Raw genomic sequence first — 22405 nt, forward strand, 5'->3', positions numbered from 1 at the left:
CGCGCCTAAAGAAGTATAACTTCATAAAAAGTAACTTTTTTAATTAAAGACAATTTAGAATATTTATTTTACTGTTATTTCTTTGATTAAAAACTGTAGATTCTCTAAACGATACTAATGCTCGATGATGTTCCAGTAAATTGTAAAAAAAATATTCATTTTTGACACATAAGCTCATTTTTGGGTGTGGTGTACGATAACAGATCATGTCACTCTGAATAAATAAAACTGACTTTGATATATGTATACCCTATGTAGCAGTGTTCGGCGGTCGCAGTGTGGGAGGACGATCACTGTGTAGCAACGGTGTGCCCGAGTCATTGCGGTGTACGTGGGCCGTACGTGCACGTCCGCACCCTAATCACAATCTACACAATGCTTTGTTATCGCTCGGTGGACCAGAACTCGTACTGTTTCTATATGCCAGGGTCAGTTAAGAGGATTTTTTTTGTTAATATTTCACGATGCAAGTTTTAATGATAAAACAGTCTAAACATAGGAGCTAATGTTCATAAGAGATAGCGTATGTGATTCTATACGACTAAAGGAAATGGCTGGATTTTCGGCTACACTTTTTCTTTTTGTTTTCAATTAAACATGATCTCTTCTAGCCAATTTATTATAAGAAAATGTGAGACAAAATTATTTTTTTGTATATAATATATAATGGCTAATGAAAGAAAATAATTGAATTATTTGAAAACTTTCGGGTGGCAACACAGAATGTCATTGAATTTCTTAGGTTAGTATGATTTATTGTCTTGATACTCATTTTTATTTCTATTATTTATTTTTTCCGAATAGTTAACAGGTATAATAGCCTTAACTTTGTTTTATTTGATAGAATATTTCGTTTCTTTCGCAGGATTTGATTATTCCGAATAAAGTTGTGTTTTATAATAAATATAGTTTTAGTTTTCAATGCAATGCTAGTCATTTAAAGTATCAATAGTAAAAGACTAAATACGACTAATAATAAAGACTAAATAAAATTATAAAATAAAATCAAGTATCAAGTAAGTTTAATCCACAAAATTTATCAAACTTTTAGGGATACTATACTATTTTTTTTTAATTTGCCGCGCTTTTTCGTTATCTCCTTTCATTAGCCAGACTCTAGTCGTTATTTATGTACTCTTCTATTTATTCTATTCACTTACAAAAAGTAAATTATCACGCTTATTTTAAATGTTGCTTATTTAGTGTGTTCATATATTTTTGTAGGTCGTAGAAGCAGGAGGGACCGCTGAACAGCAGGCAGCAGCGTTGGGCGTCGCGCTAAGTGCTTGTCGAGGTGACGCACGGTTATACGCAGCATTGCACGCTCGTGATACGTTGGACATGTTGCTGCCCATTTTTGCCTGCGCGGACTGCCGTCTTGGGCCACATACACTCGCGGTATGCCTTTGCTAAATAAGTAAAGGACGAAAGTATATTATGTATTATTTTATTTGGTACAAAATAGTACGAGGAAGAAATTATTTACGAATTAAATGTTTCAATTGACGTGACAAAATAGCTACACGTTTTTACATAACCATCTTTATTTTTCGAATAAACAGGTGAGAAAACTCTGAATTTTAAGTCCGTAGAAATCTGACAGCCATCATTTTTGACATGTCAGAGATGGCAAACCTTCTTGGCCGGGCACATTTTTCAATTTCAATACGAGTCTGAACATCTGAGTCTATATATACATTTTATTTGTCAGTGAATGTATCCATTTTATTAAGCGCGTTGCTCCACATTAAAAAGTGGTTTAATGGCGAGTGATAATTAAAAATTTTCATCACAAACATTAAAAAACGCACAAGTAAAGATAACATTTTTTTTTAAAGGTTACTATACCTGAAATTAGTAGGCAGTGATGCCAGCTAAAGAATAAAATTTAGTAACTAATGTTTATTCGATATGTTCGTGATATTGAAATATTTGTTATTTTTGTATTAGATCACTTGAGTAATTAAATATTTAGATTTATCTTTTTGTAGGTAAAAATACGTAGCATGTTTTTTATTGCTTTCAAATAAGTCAAATTAGTCCCTTTTTCGGTGGAGAACTTTTTTAGTAGCAACACATGTGAAATTTTTTTCACACAATACTACGGAATGAAAAATCAGAGTATAGGTGGAGATACTAGGTAGGTACTGATACGTGTTGTCCGAATTTATCTTTAATAATCAAAGGCCCATATAAGGCCGCAAGTGCCAACTATTCATCCTAGCTGTCAAGTGTTTTAACAGATGGGATTCATTCAACATTTTGAAATTTCAGATAATGTTCAAGGAAGCTTGTGACAGATCGGTAATAGAAATTAGCGGAGGTGCGGTTCGCGTCGATGTGGGCACACGAGCTGTGCTACTGGAGCCACGACTTCTTCTATTGCTGTTGCGTGCTTCTAGATATCTGGATTCACAGCCTGTATGTTTTAAATTTATTAAGAAAACTAGCTGACCCGGCAAACGTTTTTTGCCATGTATATTATTTCTAGGAAATATTTTTTTTAGTTCAATAAAAATAACTATCTACTATACTATTCTAACTATTTCGACTATGTGTTTGCGTGTTGTTCCCACGAGAATGTAAGTGCGTGCTCCTATTTCACCATACCTCCTGCTGATAGAGGACAACTCTTTGTTTTTAATTTATGTTATTATTATTAATTACTTAAGATGTCATGTGGAACATGGTTTAATGGTTGCAGCTCCTTACAAACGTTGTGTAAATAAAAAAACATCGCGATTAAAAAGAGTGGCGGAGAGTTTATTGCCAGTTCTTCTCTTCCGTTCTACGCCCTTGATTTGAGAACTGGCACTAAATGTAAAATTAGAAGCATTTAATATGTATTTCTTTACAGACAAGTCATAAGTGTACAAAGTGTTACCAATATGATTAAATGATTTTTGATTTTGATTTGATTTTACTAAAAAATAGGGGTTGATCGTAGAGGGGTGACAATTAACGGTTGTATGTATCTTTGTATGCTGTATCATAAAAAAAATAAAAACAATTTTTTTTTGGAGTGAACACCCCTTACCACTTAGGAGTTTGAAAGATAGATAGTAGCCGATTCTCAGACTTACTAAATATGCATAAAAAATTTATAAGAATCCGTCGAGCCGTTTCGGAGGACTATGGGAACGAACATTGTGACACAAGAATTTTATATATTAGCTTGAAGTGGATTTGTTAAACTGCTGTTAACTTAAATTATATGGCCTCTAGTTTTATTAACCGCACCGATTAGATCTCTGAGTATTAGTAAATCACTTACATTTTAATAGCATGTAAAGTCTTTATATATTTCCTGTATATTTAAGGAAGTGCAATGGGAAGAAGTGGATCTTAGCTCAAAAGGCGAGGACAATGAAGACAGGGATAGGAAGTTAAAAGGAGAGTTGTGTGGTGGGTCCGTATGGAGTTTGGCGTTGGCGGCGACTCGTGCGTTACTGCGGCCAACGCATCCGCGACGCACTTTTAACGCGTACCAGGCAGCACGGGTACCGCTGCTGCGGCATCTACTGCTCGCTTGCAAGGTATGGTAATGTTCGGTTAACTAGTCTAAATACTTCGTTTTTTACACCATGCACTTGATATGTTTTTACTTATAGCTCCTAATCCAGTAGGGTCTAAAACCAACCATATATTTATTTCAATAGAACCTTTTTTGTAAGTAACCTTTCTATAGAACCAGTGGCGTAACAATAGGGTGGCAGGGCTGGCAAAATGCCACGGGCCCCCGACCCAAGAGGGCCCCTGCCCAAGAGATATTATGTTCTATGGATGAATGTGAAGTCTCCATTACGCATTGGGCTAGTGTGGAGACTGCAGACCATTCCCTCTCGCCTAAGCAAGGAGGCCTATGGCCATTAGTGGGACATATACAACGTGTAATTGAGTACGCTGAAAATCTCGAAGTTTATTAAAATTAAATAAATAATAATAATAAATAAATCGTTTATTTGCCAAGATAGTGGTACAATTAGATCGAACGACAAGAAAAATCCGCACAATCAGCCATATATAAAAAGGCATGCAAATGTCATACAAACATTATCATTTTATTTTATTTTCAATAAGACCATTAACATAATGTCATAATAAGAAGTTAAGTCATTTATAATTGTTAAACTTATGGTCTAAATACTCGCTCACGCCATAAAAGCACCTTGACTTTAAAAACTGAGTAGAACGTGACGATTTTTACTGATGGGGCCCCATCAAAAGAATTGCGACGAAAGATTTCCCACGGGCCCCAGATAGTTACGCCACTCTATAGAACTTTCACAGCTAAAAAATGTGTAGAAATGTCAATCGTGGGGTTTTTTTATGTTTGTGTTTATTCTGCCTTAGGAGCGGTTCCTGAACTCGGACTCTGGTCCGTTGTCTGAACGCGGCAGTCTTACGCTGGTACAGGTGGTCCGCACTTTACTAGATGCACCGCCATTACTCGCCAACATCGCGTTACTGGCAGACTTCTTACTGCTCATGCACCAGGTACGAACTGATTGTAATTGTCGTCAATTTTAATTTCAGAAGTAGTGGGTAGTAGTGAGTACAATTGGTATTTTCCTGTTAATGTTAAAATCAAACTATGCAATATAACGAATAAAGCGCTGAAAAATCCAGTACTTTTATTTTCAGTTCATGTAATTCCGTCTTAATAATAACATTTAAAAATGTTTTTGTAGTTATACTTCTTAAGGCGCGTTATGAAAAATTGATGAGAGTGAAATTTTACGATTCGCGCGCACCGTGACACAAAATTAACTGAATGAAGTTGCCCACGGCAGATGCTACGGCATTGGACATAATTTAAAAACAACATTTGAATAATAATACAATTTATGTTACACTTAATGTAAGAGAATAATAATAAATGTTTATTTATTTAATTTTTCAAATATAAACTGAACTTTATTGACTATTATGACTCCTTTTCCAGTCTTTGATTATTTAATTGTAATTAATTATTTGCATGCAATCAAAAACTATTTTTAATAATGCCGAGAAGTATAACTTCTTACGCGCGTACATAAGTACACGCACCCTTTTTTATCGTTATTATGTAATTTAGCTATTTACTAAACAAGACAACATTCCAACTAAATGAGGCTACAAATATTTTAGAATAATGTATATTTCTAGGCTAGTGAGACTTTTATCACCCACTCCCGCGCAAATTTCTACTTCCTGGTGACGTCTGAGACACCAGATAGCACGGAGTTCAACCTCTTGCAGCTGTTAAGCAAACGGCGTGGAAAGCAGCAGCTACGTAAGTGGCGCAGTCGGGATACCATTGACAAGTCTAGCTCCTCCAGTATCTCCAATGAGGACAAAGGCTCCCGGGAAGAATTACCCCCGGACACGGACAGCGATAAGACTGACAACGCCAGCCTGGACGCTAAGCAAGTCAAATCTATCATCAATACAAGGATAAAAGAAGATCGGTATGAGTATATAACAATTTCAATTATCAAATGTAGAAGTTGAAGTTAGAAGTAGACATGGGAAGAAATTGGCTGTGCCAAAAATCAAGAACTGTTTCGGAAAAATACCATTTGTATGGCAATTAAAGTTTACAATAAATTACCAAAAGAATTAAAAGATCTTCCGTCTAGAGTCCTTGAAAAGCTTAGTGTATTACTTTTAGAAAAAATGTACTATTCAATAAATGATTATTTGCATGAAACACCGTAATTTATATAAAGCTAATGATGTAATGTATATAATATAATAGACTAGATAATATAAGAATTGACTTTGACTAATAATGTAAAATTCCTTAAGACAAATTTGCGCGACATTGTGTGGCAGAATATGCGAACGATTTACGATTGTATCACCTTAACATTTTGTACCATATTCTTGCAATAAATAAATTATTATTATTATTACACTTCCGTACTCTTATCGACATTAATATCAGGATTATTTTCAGAAAGAGTGTATCGTCAACTTCAGAATACTCGGACGCCACCACAGCAGGTTAGTAAAACTAGGAATTAGTTATAATATTTAATGACAATTTTTTTTTATTAAATGGTGGAAATTGACAGAAATTGGCGCTGATAGTGAAGCTGACGGTACGGAAAAACAGAACGGCAATGACGGAAATGAAGGGACTGACCCGCTCAAAGAATACGTCGTAATTGACTCAGAAGACGTCGTACAGCCCAATGTGGACATATACGCGGACGGCCTCTACCAACAGGTATCATTTTTGGAACGAAGTTCCTTATCGTTGCGAAAGGGGGCTAGACGGAATAAATTAAGACCAAAAGTTGAAACGTCATTTTTTGCTATAGTTGTAAGCCGTGCGGCGTGCGCGTGTTTCTCTCCCTCTCTGTCCCTATCTCTCTCTATATATATCCCTCTCTCTCTATCTCTCCCTCTCTCTCTATCTCTCCCTCTCTCTCTATCTCTTTATCTCTATCTCTCTCTCTCCCTCTCTTCCTCTCTCTCTCTCTCTCTCTCTCTCTCTCTCTCATAGAAAGCAAGCCAGTTATTTTTGTTTCGTCTTTCTATTTCACATCGAACAGTGTGGTGTCGCGATGATTATCTAATTAATCGAAAGGAACCTCGTTCCATCCGGGTGTCCCTTGACACCTCTCAAGTTTTTTTTAAACCACGTTGGACATTATGTAAATCTTATCTTAATATATATAAATTACGTGCCGCGTTGTTTGTCCGCTATGGACTCCTAAACTACCGAACCGATTTCAATCAAATTTGCACACCGTGTGTAGTTTGAACCAACTTAAAAGATAGGATAGCTTACATCTCAATTTATACCCGCAATATTATTTTATTGCAAATTATTTGTTAATTATTTGATAGTCACAATTCTAACAGATCGCGCTGTGTTCAGAGTACCAACGTTTCACATAAGCTACAATTTAATGGCATTACCACCAAAAAAGCATGGTGGTCCCCATGACTGGTGTTCTCCTACCGTTTCCCTTGAATAGTTTGCTACTATATAATATAACAAAAACCTTAGCAACAGCAACGCTTGGCCGGTCTGCTAGTGTCATATACTTGTCTAGCCCTTTTCCTGTGAATATTCTTTAAATTTTGACAGTCAAGTGTGAAACATTTTCCGATTCTAATAAATAGTACTGTATTTTAGCGTAATGTACGCGCAGGCGCCGAGCCAGGCTGGAGTGCATGTTCCGGGCTACTGCTGCTTCTGCGAGACACAGTTTTACATTTGCCTCAGGATATGTTACCGCAGGTATTAATGACTTAGTTGCATAGCACTCTACTACATTGTTTTTCATTATACAATGAAACAAAGTTCTCTTTAAAATATTTTTTTTTGTAAATAAAAGACTTTAATGTGTTTTAGGCACTAGGCGGTGCAATACAACCAGAACAGATAGCGGTATTAGCGAATCATCGATGTGCGAGCGTACGAGCGGGTGTCGTACGCGTAGTACGTGCTTTGCACGCTCGTGACCCGCGTACGCTTGCCGCGGCGCTGCACAACCATTTCTACTTGCACCTTGCCAATCAGGTATTTATTACAAAAGGTATTTTATTTATACAAAACAACTTTACGATTATAATGAAACATCCTGTTTGTGATAAAAAAAAAATATTTTCTTATTTTCTATTTTTATAGTAACTTAATAATTAAAATAAAAATTAAATTAATGACATAAAACCTATACCTTTTTATAACTATTTATAAATGTTGGCGATCTGCCTTGTCTGCCTATCCATTTTAATGTAGTAGCTCGATACAAGAGTTAGCTTCACATTCCAAACAAGTCGGCGGTAGTGTGGTAAAAACATTTTCATTTCAATATATATTTGTCTTTTATCAACACGATGGATCATTTAAAAGAAAATAATTTTTTTATTGAATCCTTACCTACAGAAGTTCTCACCCTTAAAATCGAAAGACAAAAAAAATGCAAATGCATGTCATCCTACTATTGACACTCAATGCTTTAGGTTATAGAGAACCTGAGAAGATATTAGAGCGACTCATGGCCACGTGTAATACCTTTTCAGAATCCCTATTAAATGCGCCAAAACTTGTAGTACAGGGACACTTTTCGGTGGAGTAATTTTTTTTCACAGTGGGGTCCAAAGTAAAGAAAAATTTATGATTTGAAAAAATGTTATATCGTATCACTTAATATTATCTTGAATACACTCAATAAACAACTATAAATAGTATGTAGTATACGAACGCAAGAACTCATCAGTACCAATCTAGTGGATATTATGAGGAAGATACAGGATGTAGATTTTTTCGAATTTTAAGAAGAATTAGTATAAAAAGAAGTCAATTTTGATATAAAAACCAAAATAAATCATAACTCTGCAGGGGTTGACCTAAGAGACCTCCCGTAGAACAATTTTTTGCCGCTGATGACCTCATCTATCCCCTATTTGCGTTTGATCTACGACTTTTTGGCCACCCTGTATAGATTAGACTTTAGAGAATGATAGTCATACAAATCTTTTTCTAATTATGATAAGATATTTAACGATAAAATTATAATTCCATACCTCATTTAATACCCGTGTATATTTTTCACTGTCTGGTTTTTATTAGTATTATGGTTATTAGTATATTCTTTACCTTCAACAGATATCAATGTATGACGGGTCCTGGGAGCTGGCCGAAGCTTGCGTCGCTCTGCTTACAGGACACGACAAACCACTCGAGGACCAATTAGATGTAAGTTAATGTAAAATTAAGTATGATTACGATTTATAAATCAAACTAATCTTCATTTTTATCAAAATGTACCTACGGAAAGATTACATTAATTAGTACGTATACTATACAAGTATTTTATATTTGCTTTTGTAACTTAGTGAGCTGGAGAATTGTATGTAACGGACCCCGTCGGTATGGGGCAGAAACATATCTTGATAATATTTAATCGTGTAATACGTCAGTCCAGCAACGCAGTGGCAGAGTAAGTGTCTATGGACGGTGGTATCTTAACATCAGGTGAGGCGGAAGCTCGCCCGCATAAAAAAAAAAAAACGTTTCTGTACTTATGTACACGCGTTAGAAGTTGTACTTCTTTGGCGTAACCAGATAAAAATCTTTTCTAAAATTTTGTAGAAAAAACGACACCAACAATAGGAAAAACTACAATGTCGATAATAACTAACTTCAGGGTGTCGGTTTTTTGTGACGGTAAAAATCGTAAAAATTTAACTCTCATAATTTTTCAATAACGCGCCCAAAAAAGTATAACTTCAGAATAAAGAAATAATGCAAGTAGATCAGCCTTCTATGCTTACTAATTCGAGTACTAGTCTACTGCTACTAAAATCGAACTCAGGACTAATGTGGTGGTGGTAACTAGAGAAGAATTACCACATTAAAAAAAAAAAATTTCATATACATATTGTGTATTAAAATTAACCAATACTCCTGTCCAAAGTTGATTGATATTTATGTTAGGAGGAAGTATGGAATGATCCGGATTCGTGTCGTATGTGTCCGCGAGCGCCCCCTTTGCTTGCAGTGCTGCCTACTTGCCTCAACGATGTTCCCCTCGCTCACAATGTGCTAGCCGTACTGCGCAGACTTGTTGAAAAGGTACAAATTTTGAATGCACATACTAACGGGTGCCGCAAAAGTAATGGCACTAAAGAAAATTTGTTTATTTTTTTTTATATGACGATAGTTTTCATTCTGTTGTTGATAATTGTGTAGTGAACAAATGTAAAATACACTGAAAATAAACATAGACCGTTTTACTCCCCAAGAACGTGGAATTATTTATTTATTTATTTATTTATTCAATATTATATGTCAATGTTCTTACGGAATAATTCATCAGTAATAAAAACACAACGTGAATTTCGTCGACGATTTCCTGCAAGATCTCCCGTTCTGACGAGTCCAGACTTTTTTTTTGGGGTTTTTTTGAAATCTCGGTGTATGTGAAAAAGCCACAGACTCTCGCAGCTCTAAAAGAAAACATTCATCAAGAAATAAGGAACATATCGCATGAAGTATTACGGCAAGTTATGCAAAATGTCATAAATAGGGCTCAAATGTGCATCAACTCTGGAGGTCACCATTTAAAAGACATCATCTTTAAATCCTAATGGCACAAATATGCATTTAAAAAACCCTAAATCTCGTTTTCTAATTCAGAAAAAATGTTATAGCTGAACCAAATAGGGTCTTTACTTTTGCGCCACCCAGTATATTGGAAGTTTTAACAGATTTCTAAAATATCATCATCAAGTCACTTACATTCTTACCATTATTTCGTTTATATCGATTATTCCCATTGCCTATAAATGTTTTGATTCCTCATACAATAAGACCATAGTTAGAAAGGGTCTAGTTATGAGGATTAAGTATTTAGAACGAAGTAGGGATAAAACTTTTTTTAACGTTTTGCAATACCATATCACAAACTATTCGACAGTTATATTATTAGCTCATAGATATTCCATGATTTATTTTATAAAATCTAGATATTTTTTCCGTTTAGTCCAAATACGGCTACGGAGCACTGCTCAATTTTCATTTTTAAGTTGTTTAATATGACGTAAACTCAAAAACTCAGTAAAGTTTGACATTATTAGAATATTCTTAATATTTCCAGTCATCAGTAAAATCCCTACACGAAGTGGCACTCTGCGAAGTAGTAGTGCGATGTATAGCAGGAGTTGGAGACTCAGGGGGCGAAGGCCGGGACCTATTGCTAGAGGAGTTGGGAGATCTGTTATCCCGTTTTGCTGTAAAGGTGCTTGCTGGAAACCACAGCACACAGGTATTACTTACAGACAGAGGTTATATGTTATTATTATGTTAATGTACCTTCGTAGCGCCCATTCTTTTAATTTGTTTCTGTTGCGTGATAATGATTTTATCATTAGTAAACAAGTTGTAAAAAGTGATTCCACAACTCCTTTTTTATAAACTTTATATAATATAATAATTATAAATAAATAATTAATTTTAAAGTTTAGAGAAGTTTTAAGGAAATATATTGTTTTTTTCTGTTATTGTAAAAGTAAAAAATCATTTAATCATGTAGGTAATATAATGTACACTTATGACTCGTCAATAAAGAAATACATATTAATGCTTCTAATTTTACATTTACTGCCAGTTCTCAAATTAAGGGCGTAGAACAGAAGAGAAGAACTGGCAATAAACTCTCCGCCACTCTTTTAAATCGCGATTTTTTTTACACAACGTTTGTAAGGAGCTGCAACCGTTAGACCATGTTCCACATGACATATAAAGTATGTAATTAATAATAATAACATACATTTAAAAAAAAACAAAGACTTGTCCTCCATCAGCTGGAGGCATGGTGAAATAGGAGCACGTACTTACATTCTCGTGGGACAACACGCAAACACATAGTCGAAATAACCAACATCACCGCATACACGAATTCAAGTACGACCAGTAGTATGTGACAGAAAAAAATGCCATGCATTTGTAGACAGGACTGTCAAGAATGACTAATTTTTCTGTTGAATTAACGTTTGTTATTTTAAATCTATGTATGTTACAGTTGATCGTAGATATACATCACCTATTGAGCTACATAGAGCGCGGTGGTGTGAGTGGTGACGCAGATGGCAACGGGGAGGGATGCGCTCGCGCAGCTCGAGCCGCACAAGTGCAGCTCTACATTGGACAGCTTGACCATCTTGAAACCCGACTACACCAGTTCCACGTGAGCGCGGCTGACAAGATAGCTGGTTACTTTTCTAATGGTCAGTACTTAAATTATATTACTAAAAAAATATATTTAAGCGGGGAAAAGAATTATGAATTAAATATGTATAAGAAAATATATAGTATATTGAATAGTATAAATTCACCGTAAAGCTAAAATTATTGAATACAGTACAATTCGCATTTAAATAGCAGCCGTCCAAACTATAAAGATATATTTTAATTAAACAAACTGTTTATTTATATGCAGTAATAATTACGCAATACCGTTTATGGATAATGCCGAAAGGATCATCAAATATAAAATCAAGTGTTTTAAAGGGTTCTAAAATTAGAATTAAAATTCGATCAATTTTATACTAGAACCACACGTCTTTAATTATTTGTTAAACAAATGTCACATTGCAAAGATATAAACTTTGGGGTTGTCATTGAGGCTTTTTATACAAATTACAATAATATGAATATAGATTAACGACAATTATTATATGTTAAATATATATATCTTAATATATATAAATCACGTGTCACGTTGTTTGTCCGCGATGGACTCCTAAACTACCTATCCGATTTTAAATTAAATTTGCACACCGTGTTTAGTTTGATCCAACTTAAAAGATAGGATAGCTTACATCTTAATTTATAGCCGCAATATTATTTTATTGCAAATTATCTTTTGATTATTTGACAGTCACAATTCTAACAGATGGCGCTGTGTTGAAAGTACCAACGTTTCACATAAGCAACTATTTAATGGCATAACCACCAAAGAAGCATGGTCGTCCCCATGACTCTTACTGTTTCCCTTGGATTGCTTACTACTATGTAATGTGACAAAAACCTTAGCCACAGCAACGCTTGGCCGAGTCTACTAGTATATATGTATATATTTTTTAAATTCGTTTACACAAACAAATAACCGGTTTTGTGTGCGCAGTACTTTCGTCAGCTGTAGAAGGCCGAGGCAGCGAGCGCGGAGAGGTGATGTCTCGTCACGGAGCCGTTGTATCACGTGCCGTTGCGTTCTTGCTCTCGCGTTCGCCGCGTCACGAGCTTGTAGACGAGGAGAGGTTACTGTTTCGCCTGTTGGACACACTGCTTGCTGGTATGTTTTACTTTTTTATTTCTCTTTTCTAACCGGTCAGTATTCTTTGTTTTTTTATTCCAAATTTAAAATTATTTTCTGCTGAAAATTTTGGTAAATTGTTAAGTCATGGAAGTAATACAGATTGAAAATGTTTCTTAGCCGTTTTTTTAAATATAATGCTGGTTTTCCGTGCAATACTCCAACAGAAGTAGAAGGTATAGCATTAAAAAGAAGGAAACTATATTTTCCACATGTCATATATTAAAAATACTGGCTATTTTACTCTTGACACATGTCAAGAGTAAAAAAGCATAACATCATAAACTTGAAGATTAGGTAATTTTATCACATGCATATTAAAACAAAAAGAGTTACCACTGTTTTTGGGTCAACGGGATGCTTTAAATAATATGATGTTATTTTCTCTCTATATTTATCATTCACGTACAACAAAATATTAAAATAATGCTATAAAATGCTGAAGTGAGTGCCTAAGTCTCGCTTTATTCTATGGGCTGAAGATTTTAGAAATCACCACGCTTATAGAACTCATTCCTGATTCGTACTTATAGTAGATATTGTTACTCGTAGGCGTAAGTGGCAGTGGGTCGGGCCGCGGGCGTTGGCGTTGGGGCGGCGGTGCCGAATGGGCGGCTTTACTTGGCGAAGTGTTCTGGTGGGCGGCCAGCCCTGCATCGGCCGTACGTTCCCTACAGCCGCGGCTTCTACGCACCCTGTACTGTGCGCCGCCTAACGCCAGAGACTTGCTTGCACCTAAGGACCCCTCTCATATGAGGAAGGTATGTTTACGTGTTCTAGAAGATCAATTCTTGTTTCAAGATATATTTGGCTGTGCTCAAAACGAGATTGGGAAAGAAATAAGAGAAAAGACTCTTAAGAGCGCCCTTCCCCGTCCGACGAACGGCAACGCGAGCGTGGCCAAAAAGCTTGTTGTTTCATCCAGCGCAATGTCAGAACAAGAGGTAAAGCAAGAGATAGCATAGATAGATAGCGAGCCATTCATAAAAATGGCTAACAAGCAAGTGAGAACACGATAACATTGAAAGAAAAATAGTGTGCGGAAATTTCATAAAACTTGTTCCAAGAAATACGTCTTTTTTTGCGTAAGCCTTACAAGATTATAAAAAAAAGTTTTTTATTTAGAAACTCCATTACATTTGCAAGGTTTCTATGCAAATATTTCTTTCCGGTTACTATTAATGAGTACATTATAAACGCCCAAACTTCATATAAAATTTGTACATAGAAGCAGATTTTTGGAGGTTTGTACTGAATTTGTTTCTTAAAATTTTGATTTCGCGTTTTAATAGAAACCTAGATATAGTGCACAAGATGCCTATTAGTTCAAAAGTTTCAAGGAAATATCTGTTACAACGCCATAATCACGTACGAGCGTTTGTATGAAAAGATAGACGGGTTAGCCGATAGCTCTTAAATAAACATATTTAATATATATAGGTATATAAAACAGGCTCAATAGTTGCTTGATTGCTATAGAAATAACATATTCTGTTTCCTTAGCTTTCGGTATACCTGTTGACGATGATCCGTCACATCCACTTGGCAGCGGAGAGCGAAGAGGGTGGCGGGGAAACTGTAGAGTTAGCCATCACGGACTGGGCACGCGATTGGGCGGTGGGCTCGCAGGCTGACTTGCCAGAACGACCCTTACCCGCGGAGGCCGAGCGTCTCTTACGTGCGGATGAACTACGCTGGGCCAAGACTTATTATGCCCACACGCAGGCGCAGCAGATTGCTAAGTACGAATCATTTATTAAAATTTCAAATTATCTACTGGAAATCACTATGGAACCTAATGTTTTAAAAATTATATGCTTATATAACGTTTTATAATTAAACTAGCTAACCTAAACGTTGTTTTGCCATGTATATTATTTCTAGAAAACATTTTTTTAGTTCAATAAAAATAACTATCTACTATATTAGGGCTTTATACCTGATAGTTTTTATTTAACTACTTTTTTCTTATTTTTACTAATTCTACTAACATAGATCTTAAATCAAATCTAATTTTACTAACTTACTAATCAATCAATGGACTGTATTTGTCTGATTAATAAAAATTATTATATATATTATTAAAAAATAGGAGTTGATCGTAGAGGGGTAAAATTAAGGGTTGTATGTATTTTGTATGCTGTATCATAAAAAAATAAAAACAAAAAATTTTGTCTATAAAATAAAAATTTTGGGGACACCACTTTGAAAGAAATATAAAATAGTTGATTTTCATTTATATAAAATTTCATAAGAATCGGTCTAGCCGTTTCGGAGGAGAATGGGAACAAACATTGTGACATGAGAATTTAGATTGTCATGTTATAAAATGTTTTTACAAATATATTTTGTTTATAGGGCAGTATTTAGCCGTTCGGCATTGGCGGCGCGTGTTTGCGAAACGGCCATGGCGGCGACACGGCGTGTTGTGGACGCGCAGAATGCTGAGCGTAAAGCTTTCCTTGACCACCTAAGGGACGCGCACGCTCGCCTCGCACGTGCACACACACGTTGGGCCCGCACCCTTGATGCGCATGCGCATGAAAGAGGTTTTTAAAATGTTTTAACTTAATCACGTTATATTTATGCTACCAACAAACCGAATCAGCTATGCTATTAGAAACTTTTTTTTTTATGGCTCTGGCACGATTTGTGCATTAGCCAGCGTCAAGTATAGGATTTTTTTATAATTCGTGCTTGTCTTTAGAAATTCGACCGTGTCCTCCATGTACGGTTTAGGCACTCGCCCGGTACCGCACAACCCTCCCAAACGCCGAGAACAAATTTAAATTAAATTAAAACTTGCCCTCGAACCGGGAATCGAACCCGGTACCCCTCTCCTAGCTGCCACTTAATAAGACCGCTAGGCTATGAGGCCCCTTATTAGAAACTTAAAAAGTCAGTTATGAACAAAATTTTGGGTAAGATTCAAGAGTCTTTTAGACTCGAGCCTACCTTACGTCAAAAATGTTTGAGACTTTTTTTTTTGAATAGGTGGTAGGAAAAGATTGATATGTATTTCATTTATATATTGTTATTATTACATTAAAAAACTAAAATTGACAAGAACTCTATAACAATATACAACCTTTGCTGCATTGTTAAGATATACGTTGTGATTAAATAGGTGTGTGGCACCGCTCCCGCGGATATCCCATGTCCTGGCAACTGGACAGCACTGAAGGACCCGCACGTGTTCGTCTACGCTTGCGACGTGCACACCTTCGATTACCGCCGGACAAACTACAGCCTTTACATAGGCATAAGACTGGTAAATTAACTTGTTTTTTTAAGACAATTCACACCAATTGACCTAGTCCCATGCTAAGCTGGTGAAGCTTGTGTTATGGGTACTAGGCAACGGATATACATACATATTATAGATAGATAGACATATAAATACATATTTAAACACCCAAGACCTAAGCACAACACCAAATGCTCATCACATCGATGTTCGTCTCAGCCGGGGATCGAACCCGGGACCCATGGATTCGCAGTCAGGGGTTCTAACCACTAGACCAATGAGTCGTCTTAACTTATCGGAATATATGGATTAAAAAGCAATTATAGAAGAGAAAATAAGTATTTAAGCTAATAATTACAACTCAGTGTACGATAGTAGTACCCGAGTATAGTGACATGAGCACGCGTATTTCGAATCGAATGTGGCTGAATGGATGCCTTGAGATCTCTTTTGAACAGTAATAGTATCTTAAATGAAACTCAGAGCAGTGTTGGACCAATGGACTTTCTTTCTAATTGCGCATTAACATTTGCTTGAACGGTTAAGGAAAACATCGTGAGGAAACCGACTTGTCTTAGACCCAAAAAGTGACGTCGTGTGTCAGGCACTAGAGGCTGATCACCTACTTGCCTCTTAGATAAAAAAATTTATCATGAAACAGATTCAGAAATCTGAGGCAAAGACCTAAAGAGGTTGTAGTACTGATTAAATGAAACTCTAACGACCCTTATTAAGCGTATGATACTAGCGGATTCGTTTCTATGGTTACTATTTCTTATATTAAAATAAATAAATATAGTTAAAAAAAAACTAAAAAACACGCTTGTTGTGTGTTTGCACGTTGCTCGATAGACGAAAAATATGGCACAGAGCGCCCCACGCTTTTTCACAATAATACCAGTATTTTTTGTTCATTACCATTTTCAGTCTAAATTAGGAATTATTTTTCACTTTTTAGTTTGATGAGCTTTAAAAGCGTGTTTTTTAGTTTTTTTAAACTATATTTATTTATTTTTTAGTTAATTTTTTTTTTTTTTTTTCATTTTTATTTCGGATTATTGCATTGTCATCGATCTTTGACAGGTGCGCAAAGTTTGAATTAAAACTGTCCGTTAAAAGTGGGTCAAAATCGAGTCCGAAGGAGTCGGTTACATACATACATACATACATACAGGTGAAGCTAATATAAAGCGTGTAAAAATCATATTATCTATTATATAGAAAACGCACAGCATCCACCACCATTACGCAGCGTATTATCAGGCGGCGGGGGTGGGGCCAGAGGGGCGAGGCTTCAACGCGGAGAAGCAGTGCAACATATGTCTCGGGTGCTCCACGTGAGCGTGGCTGCTGAGACCGCCGGTGAATTACTCCTCACGGACAGAGCTATGCACTTTGTGCCAGATGCAACGCCAGAAAATTCAGAGGGCATAGCGTGGCCAGCGTCTAGTGTCTATGCCGCTGCCACGAGACGGTGGTGCCTCCAGGAGCGAGCAGTTGAGGTGATTAACAAATTGTGAAATTATTGTTTAAATATAGCAGTTATGAAAAAGCCCTTATTATAGTCGTAAGTTGTTAGGATGCGTATGTGTCTAAGTTATTAAATACTTAGGGTCTGTTTCACAATTTACGGATAAGTTCCACATATCCAAATTAGCTATTTATTACTTATTGGTAGGATAAACACTATTGTTGTGTTTCACGACTGTCAGATAGCGCTATTCGTCACATAAAGTCCATCATAAGTTATGAGTCCGATGAAGTGTCATATAGCACAATTTATCTGCCAAATAATTTATGTGTTGCATAGCTATTTGGTACTTTATCCATACATTGTGAAACAGACCCTTATGTAATATTTTTTAAGATCCATAATGAATACAATTTGTGTTTGACAAAGTTTAAAAACTATTATACCAAAGCTCTTAGACGTCTTCAAATTTGTATATACCGAAGTATTAAAAAAACTATAACCAGAACCTGTAATATCAATAATTATTAAAACAATCCCCCTGCCTCCGCCCTCCTCCAAGCCCCTCAATCTTTCCTAAATATGGGTTCATTCAAGCGGGGGGCTAAATAGGCAGGCGTGCTCTCAAATTGCCCGTCCTTCTTTACATCGGATGGAATTGAGGCCAATTTTATATACTAGAAGAATGATTAACCAAAATAACCCGTCGTAACATGTTGTTTAAAATGTATGTTTATAGGTGTTCGTTCGTCCGTCGCGAGCGCATCTGCTAGCGTTTGAAACACCAGCCGATCGAACTGCTTTCCTTTCTCATCTTGCGCGCACGCATCCACATATCAAGTAAGATTTTTTTCTAGTTAAACTGTTGTTAAGTTTTAAATCTTTTAGAGAATTTTGGTGCTAGATTGGGGAGCTGAATTTTAAGTCGTTTCTGGTAATACAGTATATACATCTGTTCGGTTCAAAGAATTACATTCACTTAGTAAGAAAATTTAAATTTAAAGTAGGCTAGTTGTGTACTTCGTGCTATCAAATTATTAGAAAATAATCTCTGCAAATATTATTACAGGGTGGCCAAAAAGTCGTGGATCAAACGCAAAAAGGGGATAGATGAGGTCATCAGCGGCAAAAAATTGTTCTACGGGAGGTCTCTAAGGTCAACCCCAGCAGAGTTATGATTTATTTTTGTTTTTATATGAAAATTGACTTTTTTTTACTAATTCTTATTAAAATTCGAAAAAATCTACATCCTGTATCTTTTTCATAATATCCACTAGATTTGTACTGATGAGTTCTTGCGTTAGACATACTATTTAGAGTTGTTTATTGAGTGTATTGAAGATAATATTAAGTTATACGATATAATTTTTTTTCAAATCACTACTTTTTGTTTATTTCGGGCCCCACTGTGAAAAACAATTACTCTACCGAAAGGTGACCCTGTATTACAAGTTCTGGCGCATTTAATATGGATTCTGAAAAGGTATTACACATGGTACAACAACGATTCGGACTTATGATAGATTATTTACCTACCTGTGACCAGTACTGTGTGAATCGGACTAGATTCAAAAAATTGGACCGAATGGCTGGAGGGTTACGTAGGAATTTGATAAGACGGTGCAAATTAAGTATTATGGTCAGAGTCAGGAATTTTGAGCATATTTTATTGTAAAATATTTTGTTTCCTACAAACAACCATTGAGAAATAATTGTTTTAATACAATTATTATTTCATAATCGTTGTTTGTAATTCTTCCTAGAAAGATATTAGAGCGACTCATGACCACGTGTAATACCTTTTCAGAATCCCTATTAAATGCGCCAAAATTGTATGTAGTACAGGGACACTTTTCGGTGGAGTAATCTTTTTTCACAATGGGGTCCAAAGTAAAGAAAAATTTATGATTTGAAAAAAATGTTATATCGTATCACTTAATATTATCTTGAATACACTCAATAAACAACTATAAATAGTATGTCTAACGCAAGAACTCATCAGTACCAATCTAGTGGATATTATGAGAAAGATACAGGATGTAGATATTTACGAATTTTAAGAAGAATTAGTAAAAAAAAAGTCAATTTTCATATAAAAACCAAAATAAATCATAACTCTGCAGGGGTTGACCTTAGAGACCTCCCGTAGAACAATTTTTTGCCGCTGATGACCTTATCTATCCCCTATTTGCGTTTGATCCACGACTTTTTGGCCACCCTGTATATATACTATGTAACTTCGTGTTAAATTGTTTCGCTAAAGTAAAGGAAACAAAAAACATCTGTTTATTAGACATCCAATTTTTAATTTAATAAATCGTTTTACTACTTAAAATTTTATTCAGAACGGAACCAGAGAGTTTAACAGAAGCAATGAATCAATGGCGAAATGGCCTCATCACAAACTGGGAGTACCTGATGATTCTAAACAGTCTTGCGGGTCGTTCATACAATGACCTAATGCAGTACCCCGTGATGCCTTTTGTCCTGGCCGACTATATCTCTAAAATCCTTGACCTGACAGACCCTGCGTCCTTCAGAGACTTAAGCAAGCCCATGGCTGTCCAGAATAAGAATAGGGAGCAGCATTACATCAATACGTATAATGTAAGTATAACAATTAACAGTTTTTTTAAATATTTTTCATAAGCCATGTAGAATTTTTAAATCGTGACAAACCTTCGATTTTTCCCGTGTATTTTCTTATTACTAACATTCAACGTACAATATTTTTATTCATTTGTATGAGGGAGCGTTCAAGTATTACGTAACGAATTTTGGGGGAGGGGGGGGTCCTTTTGTAAAACGTTGCGATGCGGGGAGGGGATTGAATTTCGCATTATTGTTAATATTATTTTCGACTTTCCAGTACTTTATACCACATAATGGTAACTTTTAGGTATAAAGAGTCACTAGGTGGTCACGAAACGTTTAGTATAGTACTGTACATGGGTACAGAAAAACGTTACGGCGCGTTACATGGGGGGGGGGGGGGGCAATAATCTCCAAAAATTGCGTGACGTAATACTTGAATGCTCCCTGATTAGGCATCAACATATCTTTTTATTGTTACCTTTCTGATTAGTACCGTATACGAACGCGCATATACATACGAAAATACGCGCAACCACCGATTGAGTCTATAAGTATAGAGACTTTTCTTAATGTATTATTTTTTTTTAATCTATCAGGTCTCAAAGGTTTGTAGTGCTTAAGTAAAGTCGGGTCCAATGCTTAAAAGAATGCGTCAGCATCCTTTCTGTTTGACGATCGATCAAATGGGACTAGGCGGAGAAAACAGGGAGGTCGGACCCGTCCTCCCTGCCCTTTCTGCCCCTCGTCCTTACGACGACGGCCTCACAGAATCCTACTATTAAGTATACTAGCCAGTCTTCCATTAACGTACAATTTAGGACCTGAAAGCCGCTCGACGCATAGGCTGCAGTCCACTACTATCCCGTCAGCCACATCACTACGCATCGCTGTACTCCAACTCAGGCGGTGTACTACACTATCTCGTGCGGGTACCTCCATTCACCGAGCAATTCCTTTCCTATCAGGGTGAGTCACATAAACGGTTAGATTTTTTTTTCTTAGGCTTCTAATAATAAACATAATTCTTATTATTGAATATTTAAATTCATGTAGAGACTTTCGATGACTTGTTTCAGCAGATATGGTTAGCGAAAGCCGTGATTAGTGAAAAATACAAATTTACTTACAAACTTACAAATCTACTTAGGTAAGTTTTAAAAACGACAAAACAATATAAACTAACCTTCTTCGGATACGTAACACAAAGTACACCTATGGATACTTCGATAAAAAAAAGGGGGCGTGTACTTATGTACGCGCGTAAGAAGTTATACTTCTTTGGCATTATTAAAAATAGTTTTTGATTGCATGCAAATAATTAATTACAATTAAATAATCAAAGACTGGGAAAGGAGTCATTATAGTCAATAAAGTTCGGTTTACATTTGAAAAATTAAATAAATAAATATTTATTATTATTCTATTATTATTCGAATGTTGTTTTTAAATTATGTCCAATGCCGTAGCATCTTCCGTGGGCAACTTCATTCTGTTAATTTTGTGTCACGGTGCGCGCGCATCGTAAAAATTCACTCCCATCAATTTGTCATAACGCGCCTAAAGAAGTATAACTTCAAAATCTAAATTGACCTTTACTACCAGTTCAGTAGGCACTTTAGGGTACTCCGGGTGGTATGAAAATTTAGTATAAATTGTATAATGTATATTGATTGGTTACAGACAACAACTTCGATATGCCAGACCGGACGTTCCACTCACTTGCAACTACCTGGCGCCTCATCACTCACGACTCTCCCACCGATGTCAAGGAACTCATCCCTGAGCTCTACTATCTGCCCGAATTGTTCTACAACAATGAAGGTACAGTGAATATACGTTATTTGTAACCAAATTACCTCAAAAGACTTTTCAAATAGTTCAGAACATCACATATTTCAAACTAATTTTTGTTTTCAAACTCAACAACTTTTGGGCCGCTTTCAATTTCAAACAAACGTAACAAACTATTACCAAGAGTTCAAAAACCATTTGAATGACGAGTTATATGTGCTTTATTAACATATAAGCAAATCTTTTGAAAGACTCAAAATCTTCACAATTTTATCCTATGTACATAGTCCGTCCTTGGTTTTTGTAAAATAGTAATAAAAATCTTGACCCGTTGCTTTTTTACAATGATAGATGGTTACATACATAATTAAAACCCGTTTAAGTTTTATAATACCTATTTTTTGACATTAGATTAACATCGCTGTTTACTTTCATAAACGCTTCATTAATTAATTAAGTAATATTATCACAACTATTTTTGGC

At 35.8% G+C, this 22405-nt stretch overlaps 1 protein-coding gene across 8 annotated transcripts in view; it reads left to right on the top strand.

Annotated features, from left to right (window-relative positions):
- The window catches only part of LOC125052148 (lysosomal-trafficking regulator), a 75869-nt gene that overhangs the window by 45372 nt on the left and 8092 nt on the right, over positions 1–22405 (top strand). For 6 of the 8 annotated variants that reach the window (XM_047652761.1, XM_047652763.1, XM_047652760.1 and 3 more), the window contains 24 exons: positions 259–428; positions 1225–1398; positions 2275–2421; positions 3321–3536; positions 4354–4497; positions 5149–5450; positions 5942–5988; positions 6060–6214; positions 7133–7237; positions 7352–7519; positions 8609–8698; positions 9440–9577; positions 10602–10769; positions 11526–11730; positions 12630–12797; positions 13371–13579; positions 14322–14560; positions 15177–15367; positions 15946–16089; positions 17287–17567; positions 18276–18376; positions 19882–20143; positions 20950–21097; positions 21812–21952. In XM_047652761.1, the coding sequence (XP_047508717.1) occupies positions 259–428; positions 1225–1398; positions 2275–2421; positions 3321–3536; positions 4354–4497; positions 5149–5450; positions 5942–5988; positions 6060–6214; positions 7133–7237; positions 7352–7519; positions 8609–8698; positions 9440–9577; positions 10602–10769; positions 11526–11730; positions 12630–12797; positions 13371–13579; positions 14322–14560; positions 15177–15367; positions 15946–16089; positions 17287–17567; positions 18276–18376; positions 19882–20143; positions 20950–21097; positions 21812–21952 (4113 nt within the window). Of the gene's footprint in view, positions 1–258; positions 429–1224; positions 1399–2274; positions 2422–3320; positions 3537–4353; positions 4498–5148; positions 5451–5941; positions 5989–6059; positions 6215–7132; positions 7238–7351; positions 7520–8608; positions 8699–9439; positions 9578–10601; positions 10770–11525; positions 11731–12629; positions 12798–13370; positions 13580–14321; positions 14561–15176; positions 15368–15945; positions 16090–17286; positions 17568–18275; positions 18377–19881; positions 20144–20949; positions 21098–21811; positions 21953–22405 lie in introns of those variants that run through there. The other 2 variants (XM_047652762.1, XR_007117412.1) reach the window with 2 other exon arrangements.

The sequence above is a fragment of the Pieris napi genome, chromosome 9 (assembly GCF_905475465.1).
Source record: "Pieris napi chromosome 9, ilPieNapi1.2, whole genome shotgun sequence".
Classification (NCBI taxonomy): Eukaryota; Metazoa; Arthropoda; class Insecta; order Lepidoptera; family Pieridae; genus Pieris; species Pieris napi.